The 22,027-nt window shown below is 42.0% G+C and overlaps 1 protein-coding gene across 4 annotated transcripts in view; it reads right to left on the bottom strand.

Moving 5' to 3' along the window:
* Window positions 1-254: 254 nt before the first annotated feature.
* Window positions 255-22,027, bottom strand: part of SWAP70 (switching B cell complex subunit SWAP70) — a 67,887-nt gene continuing 46,114 nt past the window's right edge. For 3 of the 4 annotated variants that reach the window (XM_082683102.1, XM_082683101.1, XM_082683103.1), the window contains 9 exons: window positions 18,076-18,303; window positions 15,070-15,216; window positions 13,844-13,952; window positions 11,252-11,433; window positions 6,664-6,771; window positions 4,960-5,126; window positions 2,780-2,978; window positions 1,681-1,777; window positions 255-1,347 (listed from right to left, as the gene is read on the bottom strand). In XM_082683102.1, coding sequence (XP_082539228.1) covers window positions 1,241-1,347; window positions 1,681-1,777; window positions 2,780-2,978; window positions 4,960-5,126; window positions 6,664-6,771; window positions 11,252-11,433; window positions 13,844-13,952; window positions 15,070-15,216; window positions 18,076-18,303 — 1,344 coding nt within the window. In that variant the 3' untranslated portion in view covers window positions 255-1,240. The other variant, XM_082683104.1, reaches the window with a different exon arrangement.

The following is a 22,027-nucleotide window of genomic DNA, read 5'->3' as shown; positions in this document are numbered from 1 at the left end:
ACATGAAGACTTAGTTCACCTTGTGACCGCACTCATCTGGGGGTCCAAGCTCCAAACTCAGGGTTTTTAGGGAGTATCCCTCAACTCAAGTCCATCTCATTATGTGAAAATATACAGATATCCACAAAACCTCACCCTGTTCTAGTAAATCAGGCAGTTTAAAATGCATGCTGTTCTTGTGTTTTTAATTTTCTAAGTCCATTTTACTAAAAAACACACACACAAAAAAAAACACCAAAAAAACCCACAAAAAACCCAAACATACAAAACATTTTTAATATATCTTAGAAAATTAGCAAAAAATTAAGAAAGTTCAGCATATTACATTGTACAATATTTAGGTAAGAATGTTTGCAAATTATAAATATTTGTTCTCTCTCAACATAGGACATCATAAAAATACATTTTTTAAACTTTCTTCATGTGTAATTCCTATAAATGATCATATCCCTATTTATTAAGGAAAAGGCCTGATTGTAACAAGCATTCACACACTCCTGAAATTTTCTGTACAGTAACTACAAAAAGCAAGGGGGTCTGGCAGCAGATTGACCCTCCAGACCATTTTAAATATTAGAAAGAATTCAGTTAGTATCAAATCACCACTCCAATGGGGCTTAGTTCATCGCTGTGCTATCTTTCATTCCTCAGGATCTATCAGCCAAAGCACTCGCTCCCTTGAGTTGGGGCCACCTGGGCCAGGATGTGGATCAGCGGCAACGCATTGGGTAGAGAGCCCCACACAACTGCATCGGGGACCGCGAGCAGGGATAAGGGTCACATGCTGCCAGATGGCCAGAGCAGCAGTCGCAAGCCTCCTGGCCAGCGGCACCCGCAGCAGATCAGCGGGCTGGTTTAGAAGGCTGCGCTCGGAGACAGGGAACTGCTGCCACAGAGGAGGGAGAGCGACCCCGTCCCCCATGGCGGCTGACGGCGCCCCCCCGCACGGTGTGTGCACGGCTCACTTCCCACGAGCACCTGAGGGAGCTAAAGGGAATTTTCAGAAGCTGAAGTTTTCAAGGAAAGAGTAGATAAAGAGCTTGATAGTGTCGAATTTTTTTTTCTTTTCAGGTGAGCCCTGATTTTCAGGCAGAGAAATCAGATGGCTTCCTTAGTACATTGACCTGATAGGAGGCACAGAAGGAAGATCAGAAGCGGCAAAGCCAGTTCCTCTGTCTTTAGCATCGAGCTTTCCAGCTCCACGGGGCTGTGCCCCGACAGGCCCGGCCCCTCGCCCCCCTCACTCCGTGCTCCTCTTCCCCTTCCAGCTCTTCTCTCTCTCTTCCAGCTCTGCCTGGGTGAAAGCCGCAGGGCCCCAGTTAGTGATCAGGTGAGGGTGTTTGGAACCTAAGGGACAAACACACCTTAAATACAGGAAGTACCACACCCTTCAGTTAACATACCCATTTCCCCACAGAGAAAACAGTCACTTTCTCCTTTATTTCTCCTCTGAGGAATATCCATCAATGTCATACCCCCCAAAACCACCAGAAGACGAATGCAAAGGGAATTCCTGGGCCTTCTTATCTATTACAGGGCAAGTTACTCAAGAGCAATTGACCCCAACAGTTTGGTTTCTACGTATTTGGACTAATGAAGACTTTTAGCACAATTCAAACACACAAATAAAAGAGAGGAAAAAATTGGGAGAATATCTGATTACTCCAAGGAGTGTGTTACCTGGCTCTATCAATCGAATTAATCCTTCATGCTGAGCCACTTTGTCTTTCCAGCTCTTGGTCTTACTAGTTGCCATCTCCAGCTTCTTCTTAACTCCCTGGAACACAAGGAGATTTTGGATGATGCAAACACAACGGGAGCTCAAGAGCCAAATAAAAAATGACTGGGTGCTGGACTCTATGATTGCGGGTTATTCCAGGAAATCCTCCCAGCCACTCTCAAGAGGAGCAACTCTTATTACCCCCATTTTACAGATGTGGAAACCAGATGCAGAGAGCTTGAGTAACCTGCCTGAGGTCAGCTAGGGGACCTACTGACACTGCTACACATGAACGGGTAAGACCCCTGTGTAAGCATCACGGCTCGCCACTCCTTGGCTCCAAACACCACCTCCCCTGTCCTGTGTGTGACAGCAGGTAACTCTCCTTGCCAGTGGGCACCATTAAGGTTGGTCAGTAAAGGGCACTGAAGGGACACTGGAGGAAGGGCCTCTGCTTCCGGGTTCTACTGGACCCTTCTCGGTTGCTGAGAACCTGCCACTCTTCTCAGCAGCTACTGTGGCAGGGGGCACCCCAGGGGCTCACCCCAGTGGCCAGAGGACAGCCTCCCAGTCATTGCTCTTTTGCCGTCCAGGGGGCCAAGGCCATGCTCTCTCCAAGGAGGTCGGGATCACAGTCATGGGCATAAGGGGCCAGGATCAAAGGGGGACCCTCTTCCAGCTGGGTCCCCTCTCTGGGTGCCCTGCTTCAGGCACAGAGGCATGGGCTGCTTCCTGTACCTGCCATTGCTGCCTCCTTAGAGTCTTCATTGCCTAGCAGGCAATCCCCTTTGTGGCTAATAACTGCTTATATTAGACCTCTCCTGTTCAGATTACTGTGTGCCTTTTGACTGGACTTGACCTGATCCCCCTCACCACCTATAAAAACTACTACTACTCACAGCTAGGCAAAATTCTCACTACAGCTTCTTACAGCTAAGCAACTGTTGTTCTTTCTAAATGTTTAAGTTTTTACTTTAAGTCCAGTTAGTTAAGCCAGAGGACTAGATTAGTTTCGGGTGCTTAAACGTTTGTTTTGGAAACCTGAATACCAGGCATCACCTCGTACTGCTCCAGCGCCTGCTTCCGCTCGAGCTCCAGCTGCGCCAGCTGCTCCATGGCTTCCTGCAGGGCCCGCTCTTTCATGACGCGCTGATTCTCCAGCTCCTGCTTCTCCGCCTCAGTCGTCTGAATGGCCTGCTGCTGCTCCAAGTGCCACTTTTCCAGTTCAGCCCTCTTGGAAGACTCTTCCTCGAGCAACCTGCGACACAGAGCGCTCAGGATCTAACCTGCCCGGGCGCCCACACCTGGCAGATGCCAGTGCCCCCGAGGCCATCTCAGCCAACCCCCTTCTTTCACAAGGAAGAAACGAGCCGCAGAGGCCCACATTCCTAAAGCTGGTAAGGCGACCCTTGCCGCCTGTCCTGCTCCTCTCTGTTGCACTCTTGTTTGAAAACAAATTAACATTTATGAGAGGTTTACTGTGCCACAAACTGGGCCAAGAACTAAGTGTATTTTCCTAATGAATCCCCACAATAAACTTAAGTGCTCTCAGCATTCATAGTTCAATGATGAAGAAAGTGAGGCACAAAAGCTAAGTGACCTGTACCATGTCATTCACCTGGCAGGTGGGAGGGCCAAGTTGTGAAATGTGCCTGGGCTGCTGTAACAGCAAAACATTTCTCATCTCGTACAGACCTACAACCAAGGACAATGCTAACAAACTAATTAAGTGAGGGAAGAAGGAGCCAACAGAAGGCAGACTAAATCAGCTCCCACTTGGCTGAACAATCACTACGTGTATGTCACTCCCTTGACTTCTCGACTGCTAACCCATCAGTTCTGCAAGGTACTGTCATCCCTCCAGATGAAGCAATAAAAAGTCAGGGTGTAAGTACATTACACAGCTAGTAGTGGATTTTTCACCAAGGTTTGTGTGACTCCAAAAGGCTATCTTTGAGTCACAGGCTGCCTATCTAAAATATCGAGCTACAGAGGCTTTTAAATAAACTGAGGTACAGCCCAAACCTGTACCAAGTACAGACGGTGTGGTTAGATGCCGGCCCAGGACCAACACACTTCCAGTGGCCCAAACATCAGCATATTCTTCCAAAGCCAGCGAGAGGAGGAGTAAAGTGATGGACCAGACGGCCTCATGTCACCACCCCAAGCTGCAGCCTGCCCCCCCCCGCCCCGTGAGAACTTCCTCTGCGACACCCTGCAGGGTGCTTATCCGACTCTGCTCAAACCATCTGAGGGATGGCCCGCCCACTGCTTCACGGATCCAGCAAGTTTATTTATGGGCAGCCGTGGAAAGTTCTTCCTGGACTAGGAATAGCTCTCCCATCCACTGCTCCTAGTTCTACACAGGACCGGCCACTCCTCCTTAGATGTCTTCCGGAGTGTAAGACCCACAGCTGAACACAACACTGCAAATGTGCTGTGACAAGTGTTCATCCACCCACTCAATGTGTGCATGTATGATGCACCTTCTGTGTGCTTTTCTAGGCGCTGGTGAAACAACATGGAACAGGAAAGGCCTATTTTTTCATCCTAGTGGTAAGAGTATAGAAGGGGATGCACGTTTGCAGGTGTTCAGGCTGCCCGGTCTGAATCCCCTTCACGTGTCCAAGGAATCTGCACAATGGGCATCTTGATGGGAAGCAGGGCCCATCTCCCACTACGGAAGCCAAGGCCAGACCCCTGCCCTCCTGCCCTTTGGCAGCCAGGGCACAGTGGGAGCCCGAGATGGGCCTGCCTAAGCAGATGCATTAGGAAGAAACGAGACTCTGGAACTTGGACTCTGAAGCAACCGACACAAAAGAACAGAGACAGTGGAGACTTTATCTTGCTGGAGGTGGGAGCATCCCGTGTTGAGTGACAGCAGAAGGCGTAGGGACCAACACATGGTGCCAGTGCTGACGTCAGTGGCATCCTCAGAGCGCTCTCCCCCCAGCCTGGCTGGTGCTGTGGCTGGGCTGCTCAGCCTTGGTTCATGCCTGTGTTCAGGCCTGGCGACCTGCCTGCTCTACACAGATGGAAAGCCTGTCTAGGGCCCTAGAAGCCAGGGTCTTCCAGGGCCCTAGACCAAGAGTAAACAAGTTGGCCAGCCAGCCAGGCCTCCAAGGTCTCTCCGGTCTGGCAGACACTCCTCCCTCTTCACCAGAACGTTAGTCATTCCTAGAAACAACATTCGCCCCTGCAAAGCACATAAAGACACAGGAGACAAACAGAAATGGCACCTGGCCTGAAGCTTCCGCACGGTCTCCTCGTCTTGCCGGGCCTGTCTCTCGTCCTCCAGGGCCTCCTGCAGCTTTAGATACATGTCTTCCAGCTCCCGGACTCTCTGCAAATACTGTTCCAGTTCAGAGGACTTCTGGGCAACTTGTTCTTCCATCTGCTGTCTAATCTGATGGGATAAAAGGGTCATGTTACACTCAGGCTGACTTTATCCCCAGGGAAGGTCTCCCGCTGCTCTCAAGGGGCTGTTCCTGATGGCCAGCCCTTGCCGCAGCCCAGCAGGGTGGGCAGGGCCCCGTCCCCCACTCCCAGACTGAAGATGGAGCCAGGAGAACACCGCAGCCAATACCAACACTGAGACCGCAGCACAGTCGGGGCCACAGGCTACAGCCCTCATGCTGTCTTTCTGCCCAGGGAACATTCCATCCCTTCCACTCCACACTTTAAGATTCAAGTCAAGAAAAATCGTTTCCCTGAATAATTTCTCTTTAAAGTCCTTTCTATTATACAACCACAACCTCTTTACCCATAGTCTTCTCTAAAAGGAATGAACCTCTGCCCAGTTAGAACAGCCAGAGGGAGGGTTAAAGGGGAAAGGGACAACTGACCAGCAGCCAGCGACTCCTCTTACCTGGCTGCCTCCAGGCCCCTCTTCTTCCTCCCTGGGGCACATCCAGCCTTGGGGGGACTCAAGCACCCAAGTTATCACCCTAACAAGTATATGGGTTCTCCTTTCTGTATTAAACAGTTTTGAATCTCAAAAATTGGAAGACAAGGATATCTCAATGTAACAGCACACCAGCATATGTGTTTGTGGTTTATAAAATATTCTCACTGCTCACTTCCTTGTCCTAAGAGTCATGAGAGATCACATGACAACACCTCCAACGTAAAGAGAAAACTTATGCTCAAAAGCAGGAGTAGAGAAGAAAGAACCCAGCTCTTCTGGCTGTGAGTACAGCGCTCCTTCCCCCAACAGCTGCTTGCCTATGAACTTTTCTCTCCTAACATGAATATATCTATCTCAACTCCAAGCAACAAAAACTTAATAAATGTCACCAGCATCTATTTGATGGGCACTGGGCTCAGTACTCTCCCATACATTACAACTCCGCGTAAGACCTGTGTTCCAATGAACTAGCTAACCACCTCCAGCAGCCTGGCTCTTGGGTGTCTTGGGGGATGAATCAGAGCTGCTAAGGGAAGCAGACCAGAATTCATATGTTCTCATGATTTCAGAACCTCCCACTTTGCTCATGACAGAAGAGGAATGTCATGGAACCCGTGCTTACTTTTTCCATAGCTACTTATTTTCCAAGCCAGGACTCTTTGAGAAGGAAGAAGAATGCTGTTAATAATTATATCAGGATGGCAAGGACTAGCCCAGCAAACCAAGACATACAGTCACCCTAACCACAGTACTTATCACCCCATTCCATGAATTTCTATTCTGGGGTACTAAAAGCAAGGCTTACATCTTTTACCTTTATATCCTTGGCCTGGTGGCTGGCACATAGGTGCTCAATAAGCCCATCCCGAATGAAGAAACACAGAATTCCCTAGAGCCCCCCCCAGGTCAGAAGCATAGCCCAGCTGACAAGCTGGCCTCCCTCCAGCCTCCCAGGCCTTGGTCCCTCCCCCTTCACCCAAACTGGCTCTGTGAGCGAAGGCAGCAGGTCCCAGGTTCCCAGCTGTGTGGCACTCACAAGCTTCTCTCGCTCCAGCTCTGTGCTGAACCTGGCCTGTAGTTCCACTTGAGTCTGAAGACGTTTCTTTTCTTCTTCTGCTGCACGAGATGCTGCTTCTTCCAGTTTCTACCCAATCAAAAACCCACCCCCAGAAAAGCAATAAATATTAGAGTGGAGGTGCATTAGGAAAGAAAAATGGTGGCACGTGGGTGGCTCAGTCGGTTAAGCATCTGACTTCAGCTCAGGTCATAGTATCAGGGTCATGGGATAAAGCCCCACATTGGGCTCCACTCGGCACAGTCCGCTTGGGATTCTCTTTCCCCGCTCCCTCTCTCCCTCCCCGCTGCTCGCTCTTGCACTCTCTCACTAATAAATGAATAAATCTTAAAAGCAAAGTCTCAAAAGACTTAACTTTACACTTCAAGGAACCAGAAAAAGAAAAAAATGAAGCCCAAAGTTAGTAGAAGGAAAGTAACAAGGACTAGAGCAGAAATAAATAAAAGAGACCAAAAAGATAAGAGAAGATCAGTGAAACTAAGCTTGTTCTTAGAAAAGATAAACAAATTGACAAGTCTTTAGTTAGACTCACTAAGGAAAAAAGAGGATACCACAAACTACAAAGGATCATAAGAGATTAGGAATAATTATACACTAACAAATCAGACAACCCAGAAGAAATTTACAGATTCCTAAAAACATACAACCAATTTGATTACTAGAAGGAGATTCAATCAGTGATCAGAAACCTCCCCAAAAAAACAAGCTGTCCCAGGACCAGACAGTTTCACTAGTGAATTCTACCACACATCCAAAGAAGAAGTAATGTCTATTCTTCTCAAACTTTCCCTCCAAACTCATTTTATGAGGCCAGTGTTACCCTTATATCAAAAGCAAGAAAAGAAAATCAGGGGTTAGTATCCCTGATGAACACAGATGCAAAAATCCTCAATAAAATATTAGCAAACCAAATTCAACAATACATTCAAAGGAACATATACCATGATCAAGTGGGATTTATTCTTTTGTATAATTTAAATTTTTGAACCCTATGATTATATTATCTATACAAAAGATTATGTATTTTCTAAAGAAACCACGTAGAAATAAAAGTTATTTGGCAGAGGAGCGGGATGAACAGGGAGAGCACAGAGGATTTTTAGGGAAGGGAAAATAAGCCTGAATGATACTGTAATGGTAAATACATGGCATTATACATTTGTCCAAACCCGCAGAATGCAGAACACCAGCATGAACATTAAGAGAAACTACGGACTTTGGGTGCTATGAGTATCAGTGCAGATTCATCAATTTTAACCAATGTACCACTCTGGAACGGGAGAGGCTGTGCGTGTGTTGACACCGGAGGGACATGGGAAATCTCTGTATCTTCCTTTCAAATTTTATTGTGAACCTAAAAGTGCCCTACAAAAATAAAGCATTTTTTCAAAAACAAACAAAAAAAAGTGGGCAACCCCCTTAAAGAAATGTATTAATTTACAAAAACTACATGATTTCTTGTTCTTTCTTCCAAATTAAGTGAAGCCAATCAAGTCTTACAAAACCCACAAACATTATTGAATTCCAGGTGATTAAAATATTCATCTAAGCAGTTTTTTCCCTAAATATGTTTCAACAAAAACTTGATGAATTTTATTTCTTTATGAGAAAAGGAAAACTAAAGATTTATTAAGGGATCTATAATAACTTCTCAACACTTAACAAATCCCAAATCAGTTTCTTAAATAATTCTGTAAATCGAGGTAGGAGGAGAGCTGTCTAGTTTGGCCTAGGCCTTGCCAGCTCTGGGCATACATTCACATAAAGCAGAGCAGGGCACCTACATCCTCATGGGAGACAGAGTTTAAAAGAGTCTAAAGGTTCAAAAAGATGCCAGATGGGTGAATCTCAAATGCATGATGCCAAGTCAAAGAACACAGTCTTGAAAACTTACATACTGAGCAGTTCCATTTATATCACAATTTGGAAAAGGCAAAAATACAGGAACAGAGAAAAGATGAGCGGTTGCGGGGGTTAGGAATTTGTGGACAGTCTGAGTACAGCGGGCAGTGTGAGGAAATTCTGTGGGGCAGTAGAATTGTTCTGCATTCTGTCTGTGCTGGTTACAAGAATCTAGACACATGTAAAAACTCACACAACTATATATAAACCATGAATCTTACTGTTTGTAAACTGCCAAAAAATTAAAACGAAAGAAAAAAGGACACCAGAACTTTCAAATTTTGGCAATACTCTATCCTAACTTGGGTAACAGGAGAGCCTGCTTCCTCCTCTCTCTCTCTCTGCCTGCCTCTCTGCCTACTTGTGATCTCTGTCAAATAAATAAATAAAATCTTTAAAAAAAAAAAAAAAAAGGACACTGGAACTTTCAAATTTTGGCAATACTCTATCCTACTTGGGTAATAGTTTCAGGGGTATTCCCTTTGTGATGCTTTCGGACACACTCTTTCGTACTCTCTTCTGTAGGACCTATTGCATAATTTTTAAAAAATTATGAAAGAAGGACAACCAGCCCAGATTTCCACCCCACTCTGCTAACATCCACTACTGCCATATGTACAGTGGATGAAGGAAGCAGTGATCACATACTACAGGTGCTCATCCTAGTGGGATGTTTTAAAAACTTACGGGAGTTTTTAAAGAAAACATATTACAGCAGAAAGGCAAGATGCAAGAGTGATTCAGGAGGAAGAGCAACAAGACCTAAGAAGCTGCTTTTAGAAAGTAGGCATGTCGGGGCACCTGGGTGGCTCAGCTGTTAAGCGCCTGCCTTCGGCTTGGGTTATGATCCTGAAGTCCTGGGACAGAGCCCCATATTGGGCTCCCTGCTCAGCAGGGAGTCCGCTTCTCCCTCTGCCCTTCATCCTGCTCGTGCTATCTCTCTCTCAAATAAATAAATAAAGTCTTAAAAAAAAAAAAAAGAAAGAAAGAAAGAAGGTAAGCTCTCTGGAAAACAGTATGAAGAGTCCTCAAAAAGTTAAAAGTAGGGCTACCCTATGACCCAGCAAAGGATGCAAACATAGTGATTCTGCACCCCAAAGTTTATAGCAGCAATGTCCACAATAGCTAAAATATGGAAAGAGCCCAGATGTCCATCAACAGATGAATGGATAAAGATGTGGCGTATATATACTCGACAATCAAAAAGAATGAAATCTTGTCATTTGCAACAACATGGATGGAACCAGAAGGTATTATGCTACGCAAAATAAGTCAGAGAAGGACAAATACCATATGATTTCACTCGTACATGGAATTTAAGAAACAAAACAGATGAACATAGAGGAAGAAAAGGAAAAATAAAATAGATGAAAACAAAGAGCAAATCATAAGAGACTCTTAACTACAGGAAACAAACAGCGTTACTGGAGGGGAGGTGAGTGGGGATGGGGTAACTGTGATTGGCATTAAGGAGGGCACATGATATAATGAGCACTGGGTGTTGTATGCAACTGATGAATCACTAATAATATACTATATGTTAACTAAATTGGATTTAAATTAAAAATTTAAAAAGAGGGGCGCCTGGGTGGCTCAGTGGGTTAAGCCTCTGCCTTCAGCTCAGGTCATGATCTCAGGGTCCTGGGATCAAGCCCCACATCGGGCTCTCCGCTCAGCGGGGAGCCTGCCTCCCCTCCCCCACTCTCTCTCTGCCTGCTTCTCCACCTACTTGTGATTTCTGTCTGTCAAATAAATAAATAAAACTTAAAAAAAAATTTAAAAAGAAAGGTATGATGGATAGGAGCAACTTTCTAGCTTCGTACACCCACATTAATTCCTAAGGTTACAAAAGTACTAGAAAATTCTTTGTGAATCTACTCAGGGGATGTCAGCACAAAGTGTGGCATCTCCATGAACTAGAAAGGGAGAACCCCACCAGGAATGTGGGGGCTTATACTGTGAGTATCTCCCATACTCCACAGCAAAGGTGCTACAAAAGAGGTAGGAGACACAAAAGGGTCTTTGATCTTGTAGACAGCAGGTGCTCACTGATTCAAGGCAGAAACAAGGAGAGTGTCCATACAATGAGGACCGTCACCTCCAGAACCATGATACAGCTGAGCAACAAGGTTTTCCAATGAATGTCAATTATCCTATACAATCAATAGTACTTGATCTCCTAGCCCAGAGATGGAAGGAGAAATTGACCCAGACTGTATCTTTGATTCCAAAAGGTAAGTGAGACCCACAGTTCTATACTAAGAGTATTCATAAGTAAAGCTAAGGGGGGGGGGGGCACTAAAAAAGCAACACATCACGCCCAGGTCACCAAAAGTGACCTTGACATCGAGGAAATAAAATTTCTCATCTTTCTCTGACAAAATTCAACTGTGCTCACTATTCTTATACATGTTCTTGTCCGGTCAATGAAATGGCTTGCTGACCTGAGGCCCTCATATTTTCAAGGCTGGGAAAACCAGGATGTCTCACTCAGCAACCTAGATACACTTCCTGAGAAAATAATTTACCAAAGAAGCTGTCTAAAACTGCACGCGCCTGGTCTTGGTAGACCCAAAGCTTGTCAGGAAGGTAGCTGTGGCCCCTACAAGGGAAGGGAGAGCCCCCCCAGCCCGGTGTCCACACCCACCTTCCTCACGGTCTCCAGCTCCTGCTGCTTGTTTTCGTTGGCAGCCTGGAGCTCCTTCATCTGTCGCTCCAGCTCCTCCTGCTCAGCCAGCAGCTTCTTCCGCAGTTCTTTCCGACGCTGGCGGGCTTCTTTATGTGGTGGGGGACTGCCCAACTTCAACAGATGGATAGTAGAATGAATAGCTGTAAAAGGTGTAGGACAGAAAAAGGGATGGACTGTTTATTCTTCATAAGCCTAAAATGCGGATGGCATAGTGGGAAGAAAACCAGAGGCCCAGTGGACATTCTGCTTCTGCCACTGAGTGCTGGTCCACCCTTCCATAAGTCATAACCTGCAGCATCGGTCTCCTCATCTCTGAAATGAAAGATGTGATCTCCAGAGTCCCTTCTAGCTCCAAAATTCCATAACTGCGTATCTATTCTTAAACAGATACTTGACACGGGAATAGTGCACACATTTGAAGAACTTACAACACTTTCAATTCCCTTCTCTGTATTTCTAAAAAGGCCAAATAAGAACAAGAAGTAGTAAGAGCTGAGATTCAAACTTCCTGATATTTGATTTGCTACATGCTGGGTTCAGTCTGCCCTTATCTATGCCTTATGAAACCATATCCTTATACACTCCCTTCCTGAGATGGTAAGAGTAGCTAGCATTTATTGAATACTTGCTGTATGTGTATCTTTACATGCATCATCTCATTTTTATGTATTTTCCTGATTGTTTTAATTAATTTTTTGAACAGCTATTACTTTCACATTGTTCAAATTCAAAAGCATGGAAAGTCATGCAGGAAAAGTCTCCCTCCTGCTCCTATCCCAATTTCTGGCTTCCCCTCTCCATTACCAACTAATGTTAACAGTTTCTTGTGCATCTTTTCTAGAGATATTTTAAGCATATACAAATAAATATGCATATGCATCCTCCATCTTCTTTTGACATAATACACTCTTCTGAGCCTTGGTTATTTTCACTTAATTTATCTTAGATAGCTTTCTGTATAAAGCATTATACTGGGCACCTGGGTAGCTCAGTCGGTTGAGTGTCTGCCTTCGGCTGGAGTCATGAGCCCAACGTCTGGGATTGACATCAGGCTCCCTATTCAGCAGGGAGTTTTCTTCTCTCTCTCTCCCTCTCCCCCTCCCCCTGCTCATGCTCTCTCTCATTCACACACACACACACACACACACACTCTCTCTCTCTCTCTCTCTCTAATAAAATCTTTTAAAATAAGTAAAACAAATAAATAAAACATTATACATACTGTACAGAACTGTTTCTTCTATCATTTATTCAACCATTTTGCAATTAATGGACATTTAGGTTATCTACAATCTACCACATTTCTGCAATGATGTGCCATTTTTTAAATGTGCAAGTGTATCTTCATTATCTGTTAACCATCACAAAAACCTTAAGAGGTAGGTACTATTTTTTTAAAAGATTTTATTTATTCAGACGAACCACCATAGACTATGGACTCTGAGGAACTGAGGGATTAGGAGGGGAGGGGGGTGAGGGGTTGCGTGGGCCTGGTGGTGGGTATTGTGGAGGGCATGTATTGCATGGAGCACAGGGTGTGGTGCATAAACAATGAATTCTGGAACATTGAAAAGAAATTAAAAAATAAAAATTTTTAAAAATTATGTATAACTTCACTTGAAACAACAAAGAAGACTTCTATCAGTTAAAAAAAGAAAGATTCATTCATTTGAGAGAGAGGTAGTGAGAGCATGAGCAGGGAGGAGAGGGGGAAGCAGGCTCCCCACTGAGCAAGGAGCCTGATACGGAACTCAATCCCAGGACCCTGAGATCATGACCTGAGCCAAAGACAGATGCTTAACCAACTGAGCCACCCAGCTGCCCCAAGATGTTGGTACTATTATTATCCCCATTCTATGGAAAAGGAAAAACAGCTACAAAATTCATAATTCAAGTGACCTAGGAAAGAGGATTTAAACCTAGGTGCACTTGCCTCAAAATCTTAAGCCACATCAAAATGACCAAAATTTTCAGTATAATTGTACTTATGTCCAAGAATATCATATTCAGAAGCTCCTTTCATGACTAAAAAAGAAAATCTCATATGTAGTGTTTCATTCTTTACTAATTTTAGAATACTTTATAAGTTATTAAATCAAAAGTTTGTGTTCTTAAAATAATTATTTAAAACTAGTGATTTCTTATGAAAATAACAGATCTTTTTTTTTTTTAAATAACAGATCTTAAAAATTACTGGAAATATTCTAAAGTGATTGCATTATTCCTCTTTTGTTTTCTGTTTATTAAAAATTCAAGATGGTCACTTAAAAATCCTTCTAGTTCTTAAAAGTAGAAGTTCCATTCTCTTTAAACAATAAAAGTTAATAAAACCTAAAATACCCAGTCTATAATTTTCCCATAAGCTTATTATGCAAATGAAACTGATGAAAACTTCGGGAACTCTTCTAAATTTGTTTTTCTTTCAGCTACTATGCTGCAGGCAAAAATGAGAACAATGAGAGAACAATGCCTTTAGCATCTTTAATGAGATTAAAATACAAAGTCAGAGCTCTCAAATTATATCTTGACAAATAATAAAAACTGTCTTACCTTGAATCCACTCCTGTTTCTTCTTCTTATCTGAGGCACTGATTTCAAAGGTCTTATCAAAACATTTTATGAGAAAAAGACATTTCTTCCCATCTTTGTCAGGCAAGGACTAACACAGAAAGCAAAATCAGTTTTTCTTTATTTTATTTTTAAGCATTTAAATTTAATCTCAATTATTTATACAAATCCAGCTGAAATTCAACATCAAGAGCATATTTCTGATTTACAAAATGCTACTCTCTAGGCAACATTACCTATGGTAACAATGACCCCTGATTAGGATACTTCATCTGGACTGCGAGAACCACCCAACACCTGCTTTGGCTCTCCCGAGCACAGGAACTCTTGCATGTGAGCACACCCCTTACAGGAACCCTGGAAGGTATATCCACATTGTTACAACAGGTACTGACCCAGTGCACTACTAGACTACTAAGCCAGGGTGATTCCCATGTCCGCCTGATGCAGATCCATTCTCTCTGCACTTGAGCTGTTACTAAGAGCAAGCTGTAGCTCCTGTCCTATATCCGTAAGCAGACTGGTATGGCCTATGGTAAATCTTGTGAGTCTCCATGTTTAGCCAAATCTAAGAAGACCCCTTCGTGGACAGTGCACACCCTAGGGTATTAATATAGCCACACTATTTCATCCATCAAAATACACTGTCATTTATGAGCAAGATTTTAGGTAATTTAAATGTTCTTCATCAAATACAGATGTGATGATAGTTCAGATATAAATAAAAAACTCAAAATTTATGTTTCTTCAAGGCTTCACTTCTTTACAGAATTAACAGCAATGAATAAGGTATCCTGACTGAAAGTCACCTAAAATATTCAAAGAGAATGCTTGTATTTTCTTTAATTTTATTTACTGTACTCAAAATGGCCCAGATTGCCTCATATATTCGTGATTTCAAACACTGTCTTACTGAATATTTTTGTGTTTTCTTTTTTATAACTCCATTTTATTCAATAAATATTTCCTTAGTGTTCAAATAAATCTGACGTAATCCCTATACTTTATTCATGAGACAAAAAATAAATTCACATCACAAAAAATTTTTGTCAGTTTATCTTGGTTTTGGTTCAGAAAATCTGCAACTGCCTATACTATTTTCTAAGTATTAATTTTAAGATTATTTTAAGGTTCTATAATCTAGAAGCAAGATAAAAGATTTCAGCAGCAGGGGGCAGCATCAGAAAGAGGTAACAAGAGACTCTTACCTCCACACAGCAATTTTCATCCAAGAGAATGTCTCCTTTCTTATCTTTCAGATCCTCACTCACATAGTAAGAAATTATGTTGGGTTTTAGTACAAACCAGCGTTCAGTCCAGTTTTTCCGTTTATGGCCTTTTTTCATCATGTAACCCTACGAAGGATTAAATCTGCTATAAATGCCTGGCCTTTTATCTATTGGAGACAATATCAGTGGTTTTTGACCTTTGTGGATCTGAACCCACTAAGGATCTATGAAGGTCGAGGGCACTAAATCCAGTCAAATACATGCATATGGAAGTTTACACAGAATTCTGGACATGCAGAGACAACAGTCCGCCCCACACCCCATCTCCCAGTGCTTATAGCCTTAGAACTCCCGGTGCTAAAAGCATTGTCATTTTTTTAATTCTTTTTTTTTTTTTAAGATTTTATTTATTTGACAGACGGAGATCACAAGTAGACAGAGAGGCAGGCAGAGAGAGAGAGAGAGAGAGAAGCAGGCTCCCTGCTGAGCAGAGAGGCTGATGCGGGACTCGATCCCAGGACCCTGAGATCACGACCTGAGCCGAAGGCAGCAGCTTAACCCACTGAGCCACCCAGGCACCCCTTAATTCATTTTTTTAAAGACAGGGAGAGATAATCTTAAGCAGGCTCCACACCCACTATGGAGCCTGACATGGGACTCAATCTCATGACCCTGAGATCATGATCTGAGCCAAAATCAAGAGTTGGATGCTTAACTAACTAAGCCATCCAGGTGCCCCTGGATAATAAAAAATTATATATAAACTTTTTTATAGTGATTCTCAGTAAATTAAAATCTCAATTAATGAAAAGGGTAAACTTGGCCAAATATATCTTTCAACCAAAGGCACCAACCTAGCCTTCTACCGACCTCTCTCTCTCACTACTCTGGAGGAAGAACTCTGCTCCAGATGAACAGAAAAGGAATGAGCAGTTAGGATTCTGGCTTCAAAATGTAGCTTCTACACTCACACTTCATCTAGGCCTATACTTCCTTCCCAGATAGCAGTCATGAAGGTGCATAATTCATATTTTTACTTAAACAAAATGACACATTATTACAGGCCAAGCCCTTCGGGGTTGTTTGAGAATAGCTGACCTTTTTTCTTTTTTTAAAGATTTATTTATTTATTTATTTGAGAAAGTGCTCGTGTGCTCAAGGGGGCGGGCAGAGGGAGAGAGAATCCCAAGCAGACTCCCATGGAGCACAGAGCCTAGTGTAAGGCTCAATCTCACCACCTCAAGATCATGACCTGAGCCAAAACCAAGAGCGAAACACTTAACTGACTGAGCCACTCAGGAGCCCCAAGAATAGCTAACATTTAAGTATTAAATGTACAAGGGCTGATGGCCTATAGCAGACTATATGTTATCATTAAATATTTATTACCTTGCTGTATCATTTGATTATTATGCCAAGTTCTAATCATATACTTGTTCAGTTTCTTAATCCTTAGACATTTAAGTAAAAGCTATCTCATACTGAAATTCACCTGTAGTCCGATTATCCTGCCATCCTGGTGGGCCTAGAACTCTTTGGACAGAGACCATGTCTCACACTTCTTTTTAGCACTAAAAACCTAGACAAATGAAACCTCAATTAATGTTTATTGATGGGAATCAATTAGGGAAAAAGAGCAAAGACAACAATATCACCTGCTGAATAAATAAAAGACCAAGGTAAGGAAATCCCAACTTGGAGTTATTATTCAGTATAATAATTAAGAAATCTGGGGCGCCTGGGTGGCTCAGTGGTTTAAGCCGCTGCCTTAGGCTCAGGTCATGATCTCAGGGTCCTGGGATCGGGTCCCGCATCGGGCTCTCTGCTCGGCAGAGAGCCTGCTTCCCTCTCTCTCTCTCTGCCTGCCTCTCCGTCCACTTGTGATTTCTCTCTGCGAAATAAATAAATAAAATCTTTTAAAATATAATAATAATAATTAAGAAATCTGAAAAAGCCACTAAAAATATATATAATTATATAAATTCTATTAAACATTAAGCTTCCCATATGTGTATCAGATGCTATGCAGGTCATAATCTATAAAATAAATGCAGTTTTGCTATATAAAGGTATTTCTCTCCAAAATAAGGGTATTTTTCCGATTTTATAAAATACACAATCAGGGGGGCGCCTGGGTGGCTCAGTAGGTTAAGCCTCTGCCTTCAGCTCAGGTCATGATCCCAGGGTCCTGGAATCGAGCCCCGCATAGGCCTCTCTGCTCAGTGGGGAGATTGCTTCCTCCTATCTCTCTGCCTGCCTCTCTGCCTGCTTGTGATCTCTCTCTGTCAAATAAATAAATAAAATCTTTAAAAAAAGAAATACACAATCAGGGGCACCTGGGGGCTCATTGGGTTAACCCTCTGCCTTCGGCTCAGGTCATGATCTCAGGATCCTGGGATCAAGCCCTGCAGCGGGCTCTCTGCTCAGCAGGGAGCCTGCTCCCCCACCTCTCTGCCTGCCTCTCTGTCTACTTGTGATCTCTATCAAATAAATAAATAAAATCTTTAAAAAATATATATATCTATATATAAAATCATATACATACATTCATGTATAGACTCATATAAAGTAGTAAGTTCAATAACAAGTAAGGAATAAAGAAGAAAATAAAATTTACAGAAATCCCACAATCCAGATCACTTTTAACATTTTGGTGACCATCCAAGGGGTTGTAAGATACTTCCTGTTCAACAACCTGCTTTTTTCTCTGAACAATATGCCATAAGGATCTTTCAGATCAACAAATATGGCTGTACACATAACATTAAAGTACTTCAAAAATAGTAAGAAATGTGTTCACTTAAATGCTTAAGTGTACTTTAAAATTATATCAGTAATTTTTTTTAATTAAAGCCTTATATAAGACTAGGAAAATAAGAAACTTTATTCCTGTTCTAATCAGTGTAAAAGTATAAATGACTTGTACTCAATGAAAATATCTTATTTCAAACATACATTCTAAAGGTAAGGAGACAGGACTCTTACCTGTTTCAACACATCTAATATAAGCTCATTAAAGACTTCATTAATCGCCATGGACACTGTCTGCCGGTCCATGCCTTTGCTGAACTGTCCATTTCCAATAAGCTCAATCAGTTCCCACACAGAAAGGCCATCTTTACTGTCATCAAAGTTGATTTTATAATGTTCAAATTGTTCTTGCTGCCAACCTCCTCCCATAGCTTCTGTAAGTTTCTTAAGTAGGTATTCAATCTGTACAAAGAAAAATGTAAAAGTATTAATTCCTAGTTTAAAAAAAAACTTCTTAAAACTTAGATATATATCTATGTTACTTACACTGATAGGGTCAACTTAGGAAATGTTTTTTTTCCAGTTACAAAAGCATATCTTTAAATAATCATGATACTATCATGGGGAAAGGTATGGATACACTGGTCTTATACTAACCTTATGAAACAAGTAAAGGTTTCAAAAACTGATAACCCTCTAAAAGTACAGTGTATCAGTACACAAACTGCATACATACAGTACCATACACAAACTAACTGATGAGATTTCATTACTCTCTGTTGGATGAGTATTTCAATATACCAGAATACTGATTTTACTGAACTAATATGCAAGTACTAAATTAAATAAGCATTTCAAAGTAGAATGTACAAGTTAGTCCTCAACCTACACATTTTCCACATAACCAATTATTTGAAAGTTATAATGCTTCCTCCCATTAGAATGTTGACAATGTCAGCAACAATGGCTGAACTTTTAGCCCATGCTGGAAAAGCTGATGAAATCCTGAAACGCATAGCTTTGTGTAGAAATACAGTAGAAAATATTGCTATTGAAGTAGCAGCAGATGAATAAAAGAGTGAGGCAGTAATACTCACTGAATGAAAAATTGGTATCTTATCTTCCAAAAAGTCTAGGTTTCCTACAGGGCTCTTGAATTCAACAGGTCCAAAAATAAATGAATCACTTCTACCTTCCAAATGGCTTCCCCTATTATTGATTTCAGCTGGGAACACCATCATTTGTCCATGCCAATCCTTGTTCCCCACTCCTTTATACCAAAAATCAGTGATAATAACCTACTGCTTTTACTTCCCTAGATCAGTGTTTTTCAAACTGTACATTATAACCCAATATAAAATCGACTTATTAGGTAATAACCACCATTATCCTTAATGGAATGAAAATACTTGAGTTCACCTATAATAAAGATAAATGTTTTGTGGTAAGTTTGGCTTTGTGGTGTGTCTATGTATGCAGGGTCATGAAATAAAATACTTATCTTCCTACGGATTACAGTCAAAAGAGAATGAAAAACGTTGTCCCAGCAGTTCTCAAATCCATTCCTTCCTACTCCAGCTGCCTTGGTTCAGCATCCCAGTTGGTATCCTTGACTCCAGCATTGCTCCCTTGCATCTATACTGTTAGAGATATTCTTCTAAAACACAAGCTGAGCCTGTCATCTCCCTCTTTAAATCCTGTCTTGGCTCTGTGTCACCTCAAAGATGAAGGCCAAGCTCTTCTGCATCCCTTGGTGAGCACGACCCTCCCAGGCCCACCCCGGCTTACTATCTGTCTCCAACATGTCTTCCCCCATGCCCACTCAGACTTTACACTCCACCATACACAGATCAGAGGTCTCAAGCTTATTCTGTAAAGGGTTAGGTAGTAAACATTTTAGGCTTTGTGCATTTCTATTATAATTTACTCTTTGTTTTGGTTGGTGTTCTTTTTTTTTTACACTTCAAAAATGTAAAAACTATTCTTAGCACATGGGCTATACAAAAGTAGTCTATGGGCTAGATTTGGCAATGAGCCATAGTTTGCCAACACCTGCCATAGATTATAAAGAGTTTACCAACTTAACACACTTTTTTATGCTTCTATGCCTTTCCCCATGCTGTCCTCTCTGTTTTGAATACCTTTCCTCATTTCTATATCCAGCTACCTGGTATTTGTCCAAAATCTGTATCATGTAGGATATTCCTACTTAAAGTGAGGTATGTGGAACAACGGCAACAGCACCACTTAGACGCCTGTTAGAAGTGAAGAAATCTTGAACCCTACCAAAGACGCAAACATCAAAATCTGCATTATTTTTTTTTTAAAGATGTTATTTATTTATTTATTTGACAGGTAGAGATCACAAGTAGGCAGAGAGGCAGGCAGAGAGAGAGAGAGGGAAGCAGGCTCCCCACTGAGCAGAGAGCCCAATGTGGGGCTCGATCCCAGGACCCCAAGATCATGACCTGAGCCAAAGGCAGCGGCCTAACCCACTGAGCCACGCAGGCGCCCCCAAAATCTGCATTATAACAAGAACCCCAGGTACTTCCCCATGCACACTGATGTTGGAGAAGCATAACCCACTGAGCCACGCAGGCGCCCCCAAAATCTGCATTATAACAAGAACCCCAGGTACTTCCCCATGCACACTGATGTTGGAGAAGCACTGCTCTAGCAAAACTGCTCTGACCAACCCTAATCCAGGTTAGGTGGTCTTCTATGTCACTGAACTTAGCATACTATACTGAAATCATCTCTTTACTCATTTTCTTCCTCATCATTTTCTGAATTCCTTATACAAGAGACCATGTCCCACCCATCTTTGAATCTCTAGAAATCAGCATCATACCTAGAATGTGGAAGAGCTCAATTAACGTTTATTAAACTGAAATAAACTAAGCTAAGCCTCAATTTTTTCATCTATGAAATGGACATAGTAACACTTGTCATAAAGAACTACTATGGGGATAAAATGAGACAATTACTAATTATTTTGTATAGTGTCTGACACAGTACGTACCCCATCAACATTACTTCCTTTTGCATTGAGTGAGTGGTATATTATTCAAACATTTAAAATTACATTTTAGGGGACACCTAGGTGGCTCAGTTAGTTAAGCGGCTGCCTTTGGCTCAGGTCATGATCCCAGGGTCCTGGGATCAAGTCCCGCATCAGGCTCCTTGCTCAGAGGCGAGCCTGCTTCTCCCTCTGCCTCTGCCTGCCACTCTGCCTGCTTGTGCTCTCTCTCTGACAAATAAATAAATAAAATGTTTTTTAAAAAAATAAAACAAAATAAAATTACATTTTAGAGAGCATTTATGAAATAACATAAAGAAGAATGCAAAATTAAATTTACTTATAGTTTCCACTGCATAAAGAGTACACAAATATTTTGACAAACACTAGAGGAAAACATAGAAACAGTAAGTCTAATTTGTTACAGATAAGATTGTGAGTTAATTTTTCTTTCTTTCCTTTGCACTTGTGCTAATTTGGTTGTAATGATGTCTGTGAAATAATGTATTTTAGCAGAGAAAGAAGGTCAACAATAGGAAAAATGTGCTTGCAAAGAAATGTATATCCACAAAATATCACAGAGTCAAAAATATCAAGAGTTCTATGGATTTAATTTGATAGAATACTGTAAATAAGTCCTCTGGTGTGGAAATGGTCTTCTCTTCTAAATCTAGCATATGGTAGGCAATCAACAATGTTTACTTGTTGGAGAAAAAGCACAGTTAGATCCTTCCTTTCTCTTGTTGGAAACAGATCATGTACTATTATTAAGCTTATCAGATGTTATTACTCCCTTGGCTTTTAAATAGAAGTATAGGGATGGGAGAGGGGGGCTGGCTATCTCAGTCCATAGAGCATGTGACTCCTGATTTCAGGTCGTGAGTTCAAGACCCACATTGAGTAAAGCTTACTTTAAAAGAAAAAAAATAAGTTCATTTGCACCTGGCTGGCACAGTTGGTGGAGCATACAACCCTGGATCTTGGGGTTTTTAGTTCAAGCCCCACATTGGGTGTAGAGATTTCTTAAAAATACAATCTTTTTAAAAAAAAGAAGAAGTAGTAACAGGGATAGTCAGTGGAGGAGAGAGAAAAAAATGGTCAACAAGACAGAGAAAAAAGAGAGGAGGAGAGAATGGGGCAGAAAAGAAAAGGAAGAAAGACTATCGA

Source organism: Mustela nivalis, assembly GCF_964662115.1.
Source record: "Mustela nivalis genome assembly, chromosome: 9".
NCBI lineage: Eukaryota > Metazoa > Chordata > Mammalia > Carnivora > Mustelidae > Mustela > Mustela nivalis.
This window is presented reverse-complemented; position numbering and strand designations above follow the sequence as displayed.